General features: G+C 34.3%; 1 protein-coding gene across 1 annotated transcript in view; it reads right to left on the bottom strand.

Moving 5' to 3' along the window:
- Window positions 1-204: 204 nt before the first annotated feature.
- Window positions 205-20,093, bottom strand: part of LOC136037725 (probable muscarinic acetylcholine receptor gar-1) — a 109,774-nt gene continuing 89,885 nt past the window's right edge. The window contains exon 4 of the mRNA XM_065720494.1: window positions 205-2,115. Within this exon, the coding sequence (XP_065576566.1) occupies window positions 389-2,115 (1,727 nt within the window). The 3' untranslated portion in view covers window positions 205-388. The remainder of the gene's footprint in view (window positions 2,116-20,093) is intronic.

Here is a 20,093-nt window from a genome sequence, read left to right as displayed (position 1 = left end):
CTTTAAGTTTGTTTTCAAGCCTTTTTCATTTAAATTTAAATTAAGCTATCAATTAAACTTCAGTTTTGCATTACAAATTTCAAATGTACTGGAAAATCGTTTCGGTTTACATTAAGTTTGACTTGAGCAAAGTTTCAGGCAAATTTGGGAACCTATGCAATGTCATCAACTAATCCTGCGTGCATGTAGAAAAATACTAGTTTTAATACATAATTTTTATTTATTAAAATTACGCCTTTTAAAATTGAAACTCATACATAAAACAAAAATAAAAACAATAAGAAATATGATCACAATGATTAGAACGTATATTAAAATACTATTTTTCATATAATATTTTCAGAATATAAAGGGCATAAATGGAGAATTGTCAACGAAAAAATAAATATCAGGTTACATGTAGGTCCCCTTTTAATATTCTAGTAAACGTTTTCTTAAATTGTGGATTAGCTGATGCGTAGCAAAATGGATTCATCGGGCTATTTGCATAACATAAGAAATAACTAAACATATATAAATGCGGATTTATGCAAGAATCTGATGTGCAAAAACCTTCCACTAACGCAAAAATATGATATGGTGTCCAACACGCAACAAAAGCACCTAGGATTAGAGAGATCGTTCGTAATGCTTTTCGTGCACGATTTTCAGATTTCGATTTTTGTCTTTCCTCTCCACTCACTTTTTTCCTGCGAACTTTAATTTTCTTTCCTAATGATTTAACAAGATCCTTTTTGGGCTTCAAACTTTTATTCTTATCATTTGAGGTAGGCTGAAGAGGAGCGGGGGCAATACTTTGTGCCTCAGAGGTGGCAACTACGCTACTGGATGGTGTTGATGGTCCACCTTTAGAAGCTTTTGTAACTTCAGCAGGAGTAGGAGCAAATTTTACAGTTGGCTGCGAAGGCTTTTCAGGTGGAGATGGTTCTTCACTTTTATCTTGCTTTTCTGATAAGTCAAGTAGGTTTGGTTTACCATCTACCTCATACTTATTCTCATCACTAAAATTTTCTTTAGCATCACCATTTGTGTTTTGTTGAACTACGGTACCCTGAGAGGCAAAGCTTCCGTTTGTATTTTCAGTTTGAATTATTTCTGGGACTATGGTAGTATTAGAAATATCAGATTTTTCTGGTATTATGGTAGAACCTGATTCATTTGCCTTAGAAACATGTGCAGGAGTTTTAAAAGGAGACGGATAACTTGGTAATGATGGCGTACTCACTGGAGAAATTGAGGAGGGTATAGTTGGATTCCAAACAGATGACGGAGGTGTTCCCACGACTGGGGTTAACACATTAACAGAGCTTTCGTCCATATATCGAATTTCTGAATTATCAATTCCAACTAGGTCACAACTTCCCTTTGATCGCTTAGAAATGTTTCCAACAGACCCTTGCCGAGAACATCCAAAATCGACCGACACATTGTCACTAACAGGACTAGTTAAACCCATTGGGGTGGAGCAGGCTACAAAGCCATCTGTCGTAAAATTTATAACCCCAGTACTATTAACAGATACCCAGTCTAAATCTGTTGGAGGAGGAGGGAAATCAGGGTGAATTCCTATAATGATTGGGCTTTCATAAATTAAATCCATTCCTCTAATACCTCCATTAGGAACGGAAACATTTTTTGCTGATATATTAGATCCAGTACTTTTTAAACTATCGTGTCTTTCTATTTTGTTAGAAACCTGACTTACTTGGGCACTGTCAGGCTGCAGAAGACTTAAAGCAGTAGGCCTTTCTATGCTAATGACCTTGTTTTCTGGTATTAACATGTTTTCACAAGCAGACTCAGTCTGTTTTTGCATCACAGCTGCCACTGAAGTTGCCGGTTCGGGTTTCAATTCCACTTTTTTTGGCACAGGAACATCTGTGTCTAGTAAACTACACTCTGGTATTCTCGGTAACGTTTCGACTGTTGGAGTTTTCTTTTGTGGAGGAGGTGGGTCTATTTTAGGGACGTGAACCTTTTTAGTTTTTATTTGAGACTCTTCGTCTGATTCAAACGCTGTAGACGATGAATGCTCCAATTCTTTTCTATCCGAAAAACTGGTAGTCTCTGTTGTTGTTTTAGACATTTTTTGACTTCCGGATGATTCTCTTCCACCTAAAAAGAAAAAAAAAATAATGAGGATTTTATTAAATATCATTTTCGTTCGGTGATTTATTCTAAATTTTTATTCGATACAATTTAAATTTTTATCCTTATGATCCTCAAGATGTAGATTTACCTAGTTTGAAAGTGCACATCAGAGATAATGTGTTGCTAAAAGGAGGGAAGAGAACATTCTAAGAATCGTATTGAAAGGAGGGGACGATGGTGAAAACTCAGATATCAAATGGAGGGGTACAATATCAGATTCAATACGTGCAGAAAGATTGGAACAGAGCCAAATACTTATGGAATACTTTTAGGGATAGAAAAGGGAGAAGTGAAAATTTTGGAGAGGGCCTTAGCATTAGCAAATATAGGGTAGATAGGCTAATTATAGCTAATAAGTTGAATATAGTGAAGTTCAAAAATATTGTGTAATACAGGAAAAACGGGACAAGGCTTTGATGGCAGAATCTTCCTTCTGAATATTGCCTGAATAAAGTTTACTACTTTCGATCTGAAAAATTCACATTTTTCCGAGAGCATTGGTCGTGGACTGGTTTGTTTTTGTCCACAGAGCCAACCAAATCTAATCAAAACTCTTGTGAAGGTAAAAATTAACATTTTTCCGAGAGCAATGGTCGTGGACTGGTTTGTTTTTGTCCTCAGAGCCGACCAAATCTAATCAAAACTCTTGTGAAGGTGAGTGGGTACTCAATTGAGCGAACATTCTAAGTTCTAGACCATTTTTAAGCAGCACGCGACATTCCAACCCGTCATAGTGCCATTTCTAATGATCCTGTACCACAAAAGGCTAATTTTGGCCTCAAACAGACACTGTAGGATAATTTAGAAATAACTAATGAGTCCGCTGTAGATGATTTTGAATTAAAATCAAGTTGTTGCGGACATGCATTAAGTCCGTTTATTTTGCAACATTTCAAGAGCTTACATACGTCATTTTTGCGTAAGGATAGTTGTATTGTTTTTAGTGAAACCCATAACGAACAGAAATTAAATAAACAATCATAGCATACAAACATACAACAGCCATTAGTATAAATAAATAAATAAATCTCAAAACGAGCGAAACTTATTTTTAATGTGCAAATCAAGCTTAAAGTATTAAAAAATCACTAAAAACTACTAAAAAATCACTAAAAACCACTAAAAATAACTAAAAAAAGGTTTAGCTAGTGATATTAGCTGCTGAAAGCTCATCAGTTCAAGATTTCATTTCACTGCAATTTTATTTTTATGTTCAAGCACAAAAGAAAATATTTGTGACATCATTCGTCTTCAGTGAAGTGCAAATGACGTAAAGTGCCTTTTCCTCTTCACTTCCTGCTTAAAGTTTTTGCTTTGTTTGGGCAGTATATCTTTTTCTTAATTTCTTTTTAGGTAAGTAACAGCTGGTTACATACTTACTTACTTGTCCCTGTTGCACGTTCAAGCCAAATCCCGGCTCATCGTGTGACCCAGCAGACGACGACAAGTCTCCTTCCGAAGGTTTCGATCGAGAATGGCAGGTTTTACGATCTCCAGCCATTGACGATCCAACAACAGCCGTATTTTCGAAGCCCTGCGATTGGCACCAGATCAAACTGCCATGAGCCACGTTTTCTTTTGGCCTTCTGTTCTCTTCTTTCATACCCGTAGCGGTAGATTTTTGAGGCATCTTTTGATTTAATGGTGATCTGGTCTACACTTTGTGCGGCCAAACCATCTCAGTCTTCTCTGCTTGACAATATCAGAGACGATTCGGCAATCCTCACATCATCTCTTGACTTCGTCGTTTGGGATTCTATCTGTGACGTGGATGCCTTCGGCTGCTTTCAGTGACCACGTCTCACATCCATAGAGGAGAACAGAGAGAATCATAGCTTAATACACTCGGAGCTTCGTCCATGTCAAAATTTTTCTCCGTTTCCAGAGAGCCTTCCGTAGTTGAAGGAATACGTTCCAGGCTGACGATATGTGGCTCCGGTTCTCCTCTGAAGACTCGTCAGCGAGTTTACCATTGAGTCGAGGTATTTGAACGATTGGATGTCTGCAATCTGACTACCACTTAGGGTCCCAAGAGTTTCATCCATCCCAGCCGTTCGAGTGGTTTTTATTTTCGCTAGTCTTATTTGGAGGCCAGTCGAGAGTGCCGTTATCTGCCATGTCATTGGCAGACATTGGCATTATTATCACGTAACTAATCGATTGCCCAATATTCAAATAAATTATGTGTAAAAAAGAATGAGGTTCGACAAAAGAATGGTAGGGAACTACACTTCTTTAGTTATCCTGGAATTTTGGCCGAAACTTATTTGTATGAAAGAGAATTGCACTAGTATATTGTCTTTACAAAAAGAATGGAAAATATCTAAGCTTTTCATTATTTTATAGAGTAATTAAAAAAAAATCCAAAAAATTAGTATTTCAAAGAAAAGCAAAGATCTCTATTAAACTAATACTTTTCACTAAAACTTTTCACTTTTCACTATACTACAAATTATTTTCTGTCCTTGGAAAGGCATAGGGGTTTTGAGCCCTTCTCATGTTAATTTCTGCTCCTTCTGAGTTTGACTCGTTTATTTATTGTAATTTTTGTTTGTTTAGTGTTTCAAATATTTATTGATGGTGATTTGTGGTTGTTTTATGCTTGGCAGATTATTTGATTCTATTTTGCTTATTTTTAGTTTAATGGAGTTCTTTACTTTTCTTTAAAGAATTTTGTTTTGTTGAAAAAGTGTTTTTAATTGATTTTTGCTCTTTTTATATTGACATTAAACAAAAAAACAAGTTTTTTTTTAACGGAAAGTAAGGATCGACATTAAAACTTAAAACGAACAAAAATTAATTCGTATATGAAAGGGACTGCTTCCTCATCAACACCCCGCTCTTTACGCTAAAGTTTGACTCTATCTCTTAACTCTACTTTTTAAAACAGTAAAAAACTTTAGCGTAAAGAGCGGGGTGTTGATGAGGAAGCAGCCCCTTTCATATACGTAGTAATTTTTGTTCGTTTTAAGTTTTTATATCGCTCCTTACTTTCCGTTAAAAAAACTTGTTTTTTTTTATTTAATTTTTGAACGTTTTTGAATCAGTGCATGTTTTGATTTTGGCTCTCCGCATATCAATAATTAAAACGAAATTTGCATATTTATTTTTTTGGCTAATTGGCTTTCTCATAGTTTTGATCGAATGATTTTAAGAAAAAACGAGCGGGGGAGGAGGCCTAGTTGCCCTCCGATTTTTTGGTTACGTAAAAATGCAACTTCTTAAGAATGACCCATGAATCACAAAAGTCGTAGAATAAATAGTTGAAATTACTAAAAATGCTTTAGCGTTAAGAGCGAGGTAATAGGAGGAGGTGAGCCCATCATATGCGTAATAATTTCTCTTTGTTTTAAGTTTTAATGCTTTTCCTTACTTTCAGTTGAAAAAACTTTTTCATATTTGTTTTTCGTTGTTTTTCTTAATAATGCTAGAAAATCCTGCGCTCCCTTCATGAAACTTTTCTTCCCCCATGACAAATTGCTCCAAGGAATGTTCTCCCAACATATCCCCCTCTTCTCACCCCCCCCAAACCTAAAAATCCCCCAGAAAACGTCTGTACACTTCCCAATAACCATTACTATATGTAAGCACTGGTCAAAGTTTGTAACTTGTGAACCCCTCCCACGGGGACTGTGCGGGAGCAAGTCGTCCCCAAAGACATAGTTATAAGGTTTTTAGACTACGTTGAATAAAATAGCCATCTCAGAATTTTGATCGGGTGACTTTGGGAAAATAATTAGCGTGGGAGGGGGCCTAGGTGCCTTCGATTTTTGGTCACTTAAAAAGGGCACTTGAACTTTTCATCTCCGTTATAATGAGCCCTCTCGTAAGATTCTAGGACCACTGGGTCGATACGATCACCCCTGGGAAAAAAACAAAAACAAACAAATAAACACGCATCCGTGATCTGCCTTCTGGCAAAAAATACAAGATTCCAAATTTTTTCAGATAGGAGCTTGAAACTTCTACAATAGGGTCCTCTGATACACTGAATCTGATGGTGTGATTTTCGTTAAGATTCTATGACTTTTAGGGGTTGTATTCCCCTATTTTCTAAAATAAGCCAAATTTTCTCAGGCTCGTAACTTTTGATGGGTAAGAATAAACTTGACGAAACTTATATATTTAAAATCAGCATTAAAATGAAATTCTTTTGATGTAACTATTGGTATAAGAATTCCATTTTTTAAGAGTTTTGGTTACTATTGAGCCGGGTTGCTCCTTACTACAGTTCGTTACCATGAACTGTTTGATAGTCTTTTTCAGGCAAAAAGAAAATTATAATTGAAATCTTTTCTGCTTTTTAGAGAATTCATAGTTTGGCCTGCTATTTGTGTACTGGAGAAACTTTTTCCGCAATTTTTAACAATGTACACCCTTTTTAAAATCTTGACACAAATAGTAATGCTAAATTTAGTTTTAATACCTCCTCTAGTTGACCTGAAAAATAAAATTTACTGCCATTTGCAAAAAATTCTATCCATGCTCTTTAACAGCTTGGATACGCTTACACTCTTTTGATTTAGTTAAATTTTAAGAGGAGAAGTAGTAATAGCAGTAGGCCAGAAAGTTTGAGCTTAATATTCTCAGACTTCTAAGGATATTGCTTACATGTCTCATTTGCAATGAGCATACGCACGGTTCGTTTAAATTCAATCTTAACATCGTAATATCTAGTTTTTAAGCGTAATGGGCAAATTGCATATCTGAGAGGGTTTAACCTACGCAGTAGTCCTAAGGATGTAGTTACAAGAGAAGTCAGCAATGGTTAACATAATGGCTGTCTTAAAATGTTGATTGGATGTGTTTGGAGAGTTATGAGCTAAAGAGGTGGGCTGATAGCCCTCCAATAAGTTCTGAATCTCAAAAAGGGTACTAGAACTTCTGATTTCCCATCAAATTAGATTCTTTAAAATACCAGTGATATTACTAGCTATGATAAAGCAGTGCTACTTATGATTAAATAAAAAAAAACTATTTTTTTTAGCTGAAAGTAAGGAGCGACATTAAAACTTATAACAAACAGAAATTACTCCGAATATGAAATGGGTTGTCCCCTCCGCAATCCCTCACTCTTTACGCTAAAGCTTTTAATTGTTTTAAAAAGTAGAATTGTGGCAAAGAGTCAAACTTTAGCGTAAAGAGCAAGGGATTGCGGAGGGGACAACCCATTTCATATACGGAGTAATTTCTGTTCGTTTTAAGTTTTAATGTCGCTCCTTACTCTCAGCTAAAAAAATTAGTTTTTTTTTAATTTAATTTCTGAACGTTTTTGAATGAATGCATGTTTGGTTTTGGCTCTCCGCGCATAAATTATTAAAATGAAATTCGTATATTAATTCTTTTTTTGGCTAAATGGCTTTCTCTTAGTTTTGATCAGACGATTTTGAGAAATAAGGGATAGAGAAGGAGGCCTAGTTGCCCTCCAATTTTTCGGTTACTTAAAAAGGCAACTAGAACTTTTAATTTTTAACGAACGTTTTTATTAGTAAAAAATATACGCAACTTAAGAATTAACTTACGTAACAAACTTTCATAACCTTATATTTTTATTATGTATACGAGGGGGTTGTACCCTCGTTAATACCTCGCTCTTTACACTAAATCGTAAGTTTTGTCCTAATTCCTTAAAAATGACCCCTGAATCAGAAAGGCCGTAGAATAAATAGTTGAAATTACTAAAAATACTTTAGCATAAAGATCAAGGTGTTTATCTCCTCCTAAATCCTCGCTCTTTATGCTAAAGTATTTTTAGAACCCCTCAAATGCGTAATAATCTCTGTTCGTTTTAAGTTTCAATGCTACTTCTTCCTTTCATTTGAAAAAACGTTTTCATGTTTATTTTTCATTGTTTTCTTATAGTAATGCTAGAGAATCCTGCGCCCTTTTCATTAAATTTGTCTCCCCCCATGACAGATTCCTCCAAGGAAACATCTTCCAACATAGCCCCCTCTCCTCAGCCCCACCCCCTAACAAAATAAAATCCCCCTGAAAACGTCTGTACACTTCCAAATAACCATTACTATATGTAAACACTGGTCAAAGTTTGTAACTTGCAGCCCCTCCCCCAGGGCTTGTGGGGGAATAAGTCATCCCCAAAGACATAATTATTAGGGTTTTCGACTATGCTAAACAAAATGGCTATCTCAAAATTTTGATCCATTGACTTTGGAAAAAAATGAGCGTGGGAGGGGGCCTAGATGCCCTCCAATTTTTTGGTCACTTAAAAAGGGCACTAGAACTTTTCATTTCCGTTAGAATGAGCCCTCTTGCGACATTCTAGGACCACTTGGTCGATACGATGACCCCTGGGGAAAAAAAAACAAACAAATAAACACGCACCCGTGATTTGTCTTCTGGCAAAAAATACAAAATTCCACATTTTTGTAGATAGGAGCTTAAAACTTCTCCAGTAGGGTTTTCTGATACGCTGAATCTGATGGTGTCATTTTCGTTAAGATCTTACGACTTTTAGGGGGTGTTTCCCCCTATTTTCATAAATAAGGCAAATATTCTCAGGCTCGTATCCCAAATATTTGTTTTAATATCCCAAAATATTTGTTTTAATATCGTTAGTTTTAATAGAAGCAGTATTAGTAGTAGCAATAGAAGTAATTGTAGTAGCCTTAGATTTAGTGGCACTAGTAGTGGTAGAAGTAGTAATAATAGTAGCAGTAGTAGTAGAATGAGTAGGAGCAGTAGCACTAGGATGCAAATATTTTCTCCCACAGCCTTTTCCCCCACAAGTCCTGTTTTTTTCAACTTCACACAGCAAACTGTTCCCAAGATATTGCTGTTACATCCTATTCACCGCCTGCATAGAGACGGCATGTTGTGATTCAGTTCATCTTCACCCCTCAAAATTCCTTGGAAATTTCACCTTCATACCCTTAGGCATGGTTTTAATAGTAGTCACATTAGTAGTATTCATGCTGTTAGTAATAGTATTGATAGTAGTAGGGGTAGTAGTAGTACCAGCGGTAGTATTAATATATCACCTTCTGGTCAGTAGAACACCCTTTTCATCAGGTCCTGGAAGTTTCAACTTAATACAATTAACCATTGCTACGAAATTGCTGATATGTCCTTTTGATAACCTGTATGCTCATATACCTCTTGAAGTTTTCATCTCAATGCTTCTAACCTTACAAGTAGCTGCGATAGAAATAGTTGTAGTAGTAAGTGTAGTTGTAGTAGTAGTTGTAGTAGTAAATGTAGCAGTGACAGTAGTATTAGCAGTAGCGTCCGCGTATTGCGTTTTGGTCAGATGATCTACCCCTTTAACCATTCTCTGAAAGTTCCAAGTTAATACCCAAATCGATTCTTGAGGTACGCTCTTTCGACAATCTGCATGAATATAGCGTCTTTTTGATTTAGTTCAAATTTTCCCTCAATATTGTAAATGGAGTAGTGTGGTAATAGTAGTGGCAGCAGTTGTAGTAGTATTAGTAGCATACAAATATTGCCTTTTGGTCAATTGATCATCTCCAAGTTACGTCCTTTTGGCAACTCATATATGCATAGCATGTTTTGATTTAGTTCAATCACTCCCCTCAACATTCCCTGAAAGACTCATCTTAGTGTCCTTCGTATTTTGGGAAAGTAGAAGTCAAACATGTATACCTTTTCTCAATAACATATACTATATGTAAATAATGGACAAGTTGCCTAACTTATAGTCCTTGCCTAGGCCTCGGGGGGGGGGGGGTGACATACAAAAAGATGTAATTACTGTATAAATTTGGTCAGTATTAAAATTTCCAGTATCTCTATTTATTGAAATATTAGCAAGCATATACTTTTATTTCAATAGCCTCCCTCGCCCACTGAGTAAAACCTTTATCATTAGAAATGATCAAGACATCATCGAAATATGCATGATGGTCAGGGTAGTGCCAAAGCTGAAACAAAGGTTTTAGGAGGTTTGCTCAATTGTACAGCTTTTTTGCAATGAGTTACGATGCTCAATATTTTTTTCGACAAATTGTCGGTGAATAAGGCCAATGTAAAACTTCCCATATAAACAAGGAATACTATAAACCCCTCTAACCAAATTACCCTGAGTTAAATCCTTCCCAGGATTTAAGAAACTACTTAATGGTCTTATTGAAGGGAAATATTATATTCAAATTTTATATTTCATATTATCAATATTCTATCAATATTAAGTTATTACTTTATTTAATTATTATTTTATTATATTAATTATTATCATTTATTATTATTTTATTAAATTATTTTATTATTATTTTATTATTTTATTATTAATAAAATTATTATTTTATTTAAATATTAATTCATTATATTAATTATTCTCATTTATAAATATTATCAATTAGTTTATAATATCAATTTTATATTATCAATATTATATTCCAGTAAAATCCGTTTAAGTTTTTCCCCTAGACACGGCACATATGGTAAAGAGATACTCCACTGTTTTTCGTTAAATTCAATTCTAAAGACTATGAAACTGTAATTATTTTAATGTTATGTTTAATACATCTATTTTCTAATATTTCGTTTCTGAATTTAATTGCGTAGCCATTACAAAATAAAATGTCCTTTAAACACAAAAACTCTGAATCCCGGAATTCCTGGGAACGAATTTTGAAAGCCTTATCCACTAATTAAATTATAACATTATAACACCTCTTTTCATCGGAACTATAAATTATAAAAAATTATAAATTATATTATATAATAAATTATAAATTATAATTATTAAACTATAACACCTCTTATATTATAACCGAATTATAAATTATATATTAATTATATATTATTTATTATATTATTTTATTTATTATATATTATTTATTATATTTAATTATATAATTATATATTATATTATATATATATATATATATATATATATATATATATATATATATATATATATATATATATATATATATATATATATATATATATATATATACCGAAATTATAAATTATAACACCTCTTTTCATCGAAACAGGGTGACACGAGTGAAAAATCAGAAACATATCGCTGTGCGAAGGCTTTCTGTAGATTGAGAAAAGCAAATAGAAATCTCTTTTAATTAATAAGATGTCGAGAAAACGTGGCTTTTTGTTTTCTTCAAAAGTCCACTGTAAATTTTATATTTTTTTATCAAAACTCGTTCTTAAATGTTTATGGAAGAGGTCTAGGGATTCAAAACCGTGTTTCCAAATACAATCTACATCAACGAAGAATCTGCTTCAGAAACGAGAGGAAAGTCTAAAACTATGTATAGCGGAGGTTTAAAAAAAAAATTCATGAAAGGTTTGCCAACAGAGGACTAAGTGCAGCTCTCATCGGTAAACCAAACACCCGCTCGTAAAGCTCTCCTCTGAAAACAAAATAAAAAGAATATTCATTTTAGAAGTAACTAATTTCATAATAAGCGCAACATGCAAGCTTGTCAAGGTTATATCAAACAGTTCGTGGTAACGAACTGTAGTAAGGAGCGACCCGGCTCAATAGTAACCAAAACTCTAAAAAATCTAAAACTCTAAAAAAAATTTTGCTACCAATAGCTACATCAAAAGAATTGCATTTTAATGCTGACTTTAAATATATAAGTTTCACCAAGTTTAGTCTTACCCATCATTAGTTACGAGCCTTAGAAAATTTGCTTTATTTAAGAAACACCCCGTAAAAGTCATAGAATCTTAACGAAAATCACACCATCACATTCAACGTATTAGAGAACCCTATTGTAGAAGTTTCAAGCTCCTATCAACAAAAATGTGGAATTTTGTATTTTTTGCCAGAAGGCAGATCACGGATGCGTGTTTATTTGTTTGTTTGTTTGTTTGTTGTTGTTTTTTTCCCCAGGGGTGATCGTATCAACCCAGTGGTCCTAGAATGTTGCGAGAGGGCTCATTCTAACGGAAATGAAAAGTTCTAGTGCCCTTTTTAAGTGACCAAAAAACATTGGAGGGCACCTAGGCCCCCTCCCACGCTAATTATTTTCCCAAAGTCAACGAATCAAAATTCTGAGATAGCCATTTTATTCAGCGTAGTCAACAAACTTTTGGTACCAATAGTAACATCAAAAGAATTGCATTTTAATACTGATTTTAAATATATAAGTTTCATCAAGTTTAGTCTTAACCATCAAAAGTTACGAGCCTGAGAAAATTTGCCTTATTTCAGAAAATAGGGGGGAAACACCCATTAAAAGTCATAAAATCTTAACGAAAATCATGCCGTCAGATTCAGCGTATGACAAAACCCGAATGTAGAAATTTCAAGCTCCTATCTAGAAAAATGTGGAATTTCGCATTTTGTGCCAGAAGACAGATCATGGATGCGTGTTTATTTGTTTTTTGTTTTGTTTTTGTTGTTTTTTCCCTGGGGTGATCGTATCAACTCAGTGGTCCTAGAATGTCGCAAGAGGGCTCATTCTAACGGAAACTAAAAGCTCTAGTGCCATTTTTAAGTGACCAAAAAAATTGGAGGTCACCTAGGCCCCCTCCCACGCTTATTTTTCCCCAAAGTCACCGGATCAAAATTCTGAGATAGCCATTTTATTCACCATAGTCGAAAAACTTAAAACTATGCCTTTGGGGACGATTTAATCCCCCACAGTTCCCGTGGGAGGGGTTGCAAAATACAAACTTTGACCAGTGTTAACATATAGTAATGGTTATTTGGAAGTGTACAGACGTTTTCAGTGGGATATTTTTGGTTTGAAGGAGGGGGGGTTATTTGCGAGGATCTTTCCATGGAGGAATTTGTGACGGGGGAAGAGAATTTCAATGAAGGGGGTGCAGTTTTCTAGCATTATTAAAAAAACAATGAAAAAATAAATTCGAAAAGTTTTTTCAACTGAAAGTAAGGAGCAGCACTAAAACTTAAAACGAACAGAAATTATTACGCATATGAGGGGTTCACCTCCTCGTAATACCTCACTCTTTACGCTAAAGTATTTCTAGTATTTTCAACTATTTACTCTACGGCCTTTGTGATTCAGGGGTCATTCTTAAGAAATTGGGAAAAAATTTAAGCTTTAGTGTAAAGATCGAGGTATTGACGAGAGGGTGAACCCTTACTTATACGTAATAAAAATATACGAATGTAGAAGTTCGTTACGTAAGTTAATTCGTAAGCTACGTATATTTTTTACTAATGCAAACGTTCGTAAAAAATTAAAAGTTCTAGTTGCCTTTTTTAAGTAATCAAAAAATTGGAGGGCAACTAGGCCTCCTCCCCCGCTTCTTTTCTTCTCAAAATCTTCGAATTAAAACTATGAGAAAGCCATTTAGCCAAAAAAATTAATATGCAAATTTCGTTTTAATTATTTGTGTTCGGAGAGCCAAAATCAAAACATGCATTAATTCAAAAACATTCAGAAATTAGATAAAAAAAACAAGTTTTTTTTAACTGAAAATAAGGAGCAACATTAAAACTTAAAACGAACAAAAATTACACTGAATATGAAAGGGACTTTTCCTCTTCAACGCCCTGCTCTTTACGCAAAAGTTTCTTACTGTTTTAAAAAGTAGAATTAAGAGAAAGAGTCAAACTTTAGCGTAAAGAGCGGGGCATTGAGGAGGAAAAGCCCCTTTCGTATACGGAGTAATTTTTGTTTGTTTTAAGTTCTAATGTCGTTCCTAACTTTCAGTTTAAAAAATGTATGTTTTTATTTAATCCTGTAACAAAATGAAATGTTTTTGTAGTTTATTGTTTAATGTATCTTCTCTTTTGTTTGTTGTTTGTTTTTGGCAAATAGTGGGGGTGAGGGGTGGTTGTTCTCAAATAACTTTGACTCTTAGAAAGGGTACTATAGCTTCCATTTTAAAACAAAATGAGACCCATCTGAAGTTTATACGACCACAAATTTCATACAGAACTCGTAGGCCCCCAGAGCTCTGGGGGTTGTGTCAACCTTTGAGGCATAATTATATGCTCTTTAGACTATTTTGAATAAAATGGCCATCTCACAGTTTCAAACAGATGTGTGTGGGGAAAAAGGGGCCATTGGGGGGCTGTTTGACCTCCATCAACTAGAATCTTAAAAAGGATCTAAAACTCCTATTTTCAACCAAATGAGTTACCTCTACAGTTTATACAATCCTCCCTTCCATAACAACCTTAAATACCCCATGGGTATAACTTACAAACCTCGCCCCCCGGCTCTGGGGGTTTGTATCAACCCCAAAAGCCATGTAATATTATCTTTAGACTATCTTGAGTAAAATGACTGCCCATAAACTTTGGATTCATTTAGAGAAAATACAACGTGTGAGGGAGAGGGGTAACTGCCATCTGATCACTTTGACTCTTAAAAAGGGAGCTAGAAATTCTTATTACCAATCCAATGAGTCTCCTCCGAAATATATACGACCATAGTTTCTATAATAGCCTTATATACCCCTAGGGCAGACCTTACAGACCTTGCCCTGGGGATGTTCTCAAAGACATAATTTCCAGACCCTTCAATACGATGAACCAAATTACTATCTCAAAATTTTTATTAAATATATTTCGGGAAATTATGGGCGTGGTGAGATAAGAGGGGCTAGCTGCTATCAAATCCCTCTTGACTCTTAAAAAAGGCACTATAACTTCCAAGTTCAATCAAATGAGCCCCATCTGAAGTTTAGACGACCACCTGTTCCATAAAAACTTATATGCTTCAAGGGCATACATTTCTACGGCACTGGGGGGTCGTGTCAACCCTAGAGGCATTGTCATATATTCTTTGGACTATTTTGAACAAAATTACTATCTCACAATTTTAATCAGATGTGTTTGGTGAAAAGAGAGGTAGTTGGGGGGACTAGTTGCCCCTCATCAATTTGGACTCTTAAAAGGTAACTAGTACTTCCAAATTTATAATCAAATGAACCTCCTCTAAAGTTAACCCTTGCCCCCAGGTTCTGGGTATTTATTTCAACCTAAAAAGCCTTTTTGTATGATATTTGGACTACTTTGAATAAAATGGCTATCTCAAAATTTTTATTAGATGCATTTCGGGAAAATACGACGTGTATGGGGGCATCTGCCCTCCGATCACTTTGACTCTTAAAAAGAGCACTAGAACTTCTGATTACCAATCCAATGAGCCTCCTCCAAAGTTTATGCGAACATGCTTTCTATAAATACCTTACATCCCCATAGAGTATAATTTGAAATGATGGGTGTGGGGGGCCTATTCGCCCTCAAATAATTTTCAACTATTGAAATGGATACTAGTCCTCTCAGTTTCCAATCGAATCAGCTCTTCCTGAAGTTTCTACGACAACTCCTTCTATACGAAGTGCCCTGGTCTACCTTTCCCCCCCCCCCCAGAAAAATGATAATAATATATTGTGCCAAATCGTTCTTTACTTAGTCAGCGCCATTCCGCTGCTTATGATAAGAAAACTACAAGGTGTATTTGCAAGAGAAGGTGTTTTTTGTATAAGTCTTCAGTGAATTAAAAATCTCTAAGTATTTAGATCATGTAAATGAATGTAAGGCTTCGACTTGGTACGTTGCGCAAAAGTTTGGTAGTCTTTCAGTAAAATGCACCGAGAATATTCTTCCTGCTTGTACTCCTTACCCACGAAGCATACACACGTCTCAAAGTGCAATCACTTCAACTACGACAATTCAGAAAATGACGTCTAACATGTGTTGCCAAAACGATATTTGTAATTCACCCTATTAAACTAGAATACATCCAGTCAAAATTTTGAGATAATCATTTTGTTGTGAATAGTAGAAAGATTTCGTCATTATATCTTTGTGGATGACAACCCCCCCCCATTTGCCCTCAGAGAAAGGGCTATAAATTATACTAGTTGCCCATTATTAACATGTAAATTTATTTTGGAAGGGGACGTCGTAGAATTTTCGGAGGGGACTCAATTGATAGGAAACAAGAAGTTTTAGTTCCCTTTTAAGAGTCAAAAGTGATACGAGAGTAACTACTCCCCCCCACCTTGACGTCCTCTTTTCCTCAAATGTATCTGATCGGAATTGTAAGATAGCCATTTTGTCAAAAATTGTTTAAAGAACAAATAAAAATGCAGAAATAAATTTAGCAGAAATAAATTTCTGTAGCAACTAAAAATCAAAACAACCAGAAATCATAGGCAGTGAAATAGCACTGACAAATTAAAAAGCGTTATGGGCAAAATATATACATATTTTTTTTCTTGATTTTTTTTTTCCTGGCCAAGGCTCTTCATGTAGGTGGAGTTGTCATAGAAAATTCGAAAGGAAGTCATTCAATTGGATATTTGAAGTTCTAGAATCCTTTTTAAGTGACCAAAAATATTGGAGGGAAACCAGCCCCCCTCACGCCCATTATTTACCCAAACACATCCTATAAAAAAATTGAGTTAGTCACATTGTTCAGCATAGCTGAAAGGTCCAGTAATTATCAAATGAAAGATCTTAAGCCGAACTGGCCCACCATGACAAAAAACAAAAAAGAGAGAAATCTCAACAAAAAACTAACAAACGGGACTACGGCCAGTAGAAAGAAAACATAAGACCTAAAACGACGCAGATATTTCGCCCGTATGAAAACAAAGGGTCATCGACACTGATGAAACGATTTATTGAGAATCGTAACTCAAGTAAGCCTCCTGAGACCTTTGTTTCGGCTTTGGCTGAACACATTTTTTATCACCCTGATCATTACGTAGAGTTCGACGATGTAGTAGCAATTTCTAATGATAGAGGGCCTTACACAGTGGGTTAGGGAGGCTATTGAAATAGAATAAAAAACATATTCCTGCTAATTTATTAATAAATAGAGATACAGGTAATTTGAATATTGACCCAATTTATACATTCGTCTTATAAATGGACCAGTATTTAATGGGAATAATAAGATATTTCAAAACCAGCAGGAGATGAGATTAAATACAAGTCTTGAGGAATTGCAGCAATTGTAGCAAACAAACTTCTTGTTGATTTTATTTTATTTTATCTCGTTGCTTTGAATAAAAGTGGGGTTCTTTGATACGTTGAATCCGATGGTGTGATTTTCATTAAAATTTTATAGCTCTGAGGGGGTTTTTCCCCCTTTTTCAAGAATCAGACAAATTTTTCTCAGGCTCGTAGCTTTTGATGGGTAAGACTAAACTTACTGAAACTTATATGAATCAGCGTAATAAGCCAATTCTTTTGTAATATCTATTGGCATCAAAATTCCGTTTTTTAAAGTATCAATTACTATTGATCCAGGTCTCTCCTGACAGTTCATTACCACGAACTGTTTAACCACCAAAATCCAAATAGAGATCAGTGAAATATTGATTGTTTTTTCTGCGTTACCAAAAGTGTTGTATTCATAAAACTTTACAGTTTCATGAAATGTAATTAAAAAATAGAAACAGTTTTTCAACTAAGGTAAGGAGTAAGTTTAAAATTTAATACAAATATAAATTACCCTGTAGGGGGACTGTCCCCTTCTCAATACCTTGCTCATTAAACAGAAATTTTTTTGTGCTTCGAAAAATCTTATCTTTCCAATTGCAAATTTTCTTTAAAAATTTGAAAAGAGTCAAACTTCACAGTAAAGAGTAAGGAGCTAAGGAGGAGACAGTCCTCTTCATATAAAGGATAATCTGCTCAAATAGCTTTCAAATCTGTCCTCTTCATATAAAGGATAATCTGCTCAAATAGCTTTCAAATCTGTTCCTTGCTTCTATTTAAAAAACTCTGTTTTTTATTTAATTTCTGATTGTTTTCCAAGTCATACCCGGGCCTAACTAAGATATAATTTGAGGTACCGGTCCCTTAAATTCCTGGTTAATTGCTTTTCAAATGTGTAAATAATAATTGTACGTTGATTAGTACCGTACTACGTTTAAATTTGCAGTATCTAAAATATGTAAAATTGTAAATGCAATACATAAAATTTGCAATTTTGGATAAGATTTGAATATACTTAGAAAATTAGAGGTGAATAGTAACTTTGGCAAAAAGTCTTTGTTAATATTACTACTAAAGAAATTTGGTTGGATGAAAAGGAGTATTACTGTTTATATGGATGGAAATTCTGTGAGACTTTTGATCTTCTATATAACTGAAGCCATCACAACCTCTGCAATAGGATTTTCTTATCGATAAATACATTACATGTATTTCTTTAAATACATTAAAGTACTTATAAATAAATAGAAAAATAATAGAAATTATAGAATATAAATAGAAAAAGAAAATATCTCTACCCTATTATCCTAACAATGACTCGCCCCCCTCTGAGTATAGCTGATACGGAATTACAGATTACCAAAAGTAGCCTAATTTCATTACAAATAAAGCGAATCAACTTGGTTGAAACCAGTACTGTCACCGTGTGGCATTATTTCTTTTGCAACTGGGAGGCCTAAAATATAGTTATTGATACTTTTAAATCAATTACCTCATCAGAATTCTAAATTGATTGCAAATTTGTCCTCTTCGGGGTGGATTCGTAGCTTGGTGCCCTAAAATAGCAAGAAAACCAGACTTGCCCCTGACGCAATCTGTATGGTTACTTAAAAAAGAGCTTTAAATTTACGATTGAATGAGCTCCCTCCCAATTATCCTGGACCTTCGAGAAACAATCACCCCTGGGAAAAACAAAACAAATAAACATGCATCAACGATGTTTCTTCTGAAAAAAAAAACGAAATTCCACAATTTGAAGACCGGAGCTTGAAACCTCTATGGCAGGGTTCTCTGATATGATGAACCTAATAAATGGATTTTTCATAAGATTGTTTTTTTTTTTTTGGGGGGGGGTCCCTTCTTTTTGAAAATCAGGCAAATTTTCTCAGATTTTATGTTATGGGTGGGTAACAAAAAATTGAAAGAGTTTTATATGTTTAGAACCGAAATAAACAACAATTACTTTCAGTATAGCAATTAGTTTTGGTAAATATTGGTCCAAGTCACTTTTTACTTCCAGTTTTTCAATCATAAACCATTTGACAAGATTCTTTTGTGACGAAGAATTTTTGAGCCTGTTCATTTTATTTTGTTGAATAGGACAATAATTATTCATGTCTGAATATATAAGGGATTTCAGTTCGAGGAGGAGAATTGCCCTGTTATGAAAAAGGTACATTTTACATGGCCGTTATAAAGTCAAAACGTAGTATCTATGCAGTCAGGGTGATTTTTGAGCATCTCTATCCTTCTATAAACAATTATAAGCTGTAGAAAATTGCATTAAGACAAGTCTACATGCGTTATAATCCACGGGAGCAATAAATCTTTCGGTAATTTTGGTTCGAATTTTATTGTCTTTTAAAATTAAATGCATAATAATTAAATATAGTATTGATTAAATTATTTGATCCCTTTACTAGAAATCCTTGTTGTTTAAAATTCATTGTATTTTGTTTTATTTTTCACACAATTTAATTGCTCTTTTATTTGAGAGTTTTTCCTAAAAGTATTTAAAATAAACTTTTTCCTAAGAAAAAAAATCCCTGGAATATGTTCCCTGTCACACAATCACCACTGATATTTTGGCGTTTGGCCCCCTGGGAAATTTTCTGTCGGCGCCTTTGGAAACATCCCTTCAACAATAACTATTCGTTAGCAAAAATAAAAAAACCGAATGTATTTTTTAGTCTTTCCATTCATTTCTAAAATTAATATAGTTTAAACAAAAACGCCTTTGAAAATATTATTAAATCTAATTAAAACAAAACGCCTTTGACTTCCATAGCTGATTAGATAAAACGAATACGGAAGTCTTTCTCGCTTCGTAATACATGTTCTATAAAAGTATGATATTTGCCCTTTAGTTTTGAAACTACGGCTCTTGCAACCTAAAGGTGAACATTTCTTTGTTTTATTTTATTCTAAACTTTAAAACTTTGATTAATTAAATTAAAGTTAAACCTTTATCAAAATTAATATCTAGATTATCGATAAAGTAATTGTTTTATAACCGATAATCATTTTGAAAAATATAAAGTTAATACAATTAAAA

The sequence above is a fragment of the Artemia franciscana genome, chromosome 17, assembly GCF_032884065.1.
Source record: "Artemia franciscana chromosome 17, ASM3288406v1, whole genome shotgun sequence".
Lineage (NCBI taxonomy): Eukaryota > Metazoa > Arthropoda > Branchiopoda > Anostraca > Artemiidae > Artemia > Artemia franciscana.
The sequence above is the reverse complement of the archived record's forward strand: the minus strand, read 5'-3'. Positions and strand labels throughout refer to the sequence as shown.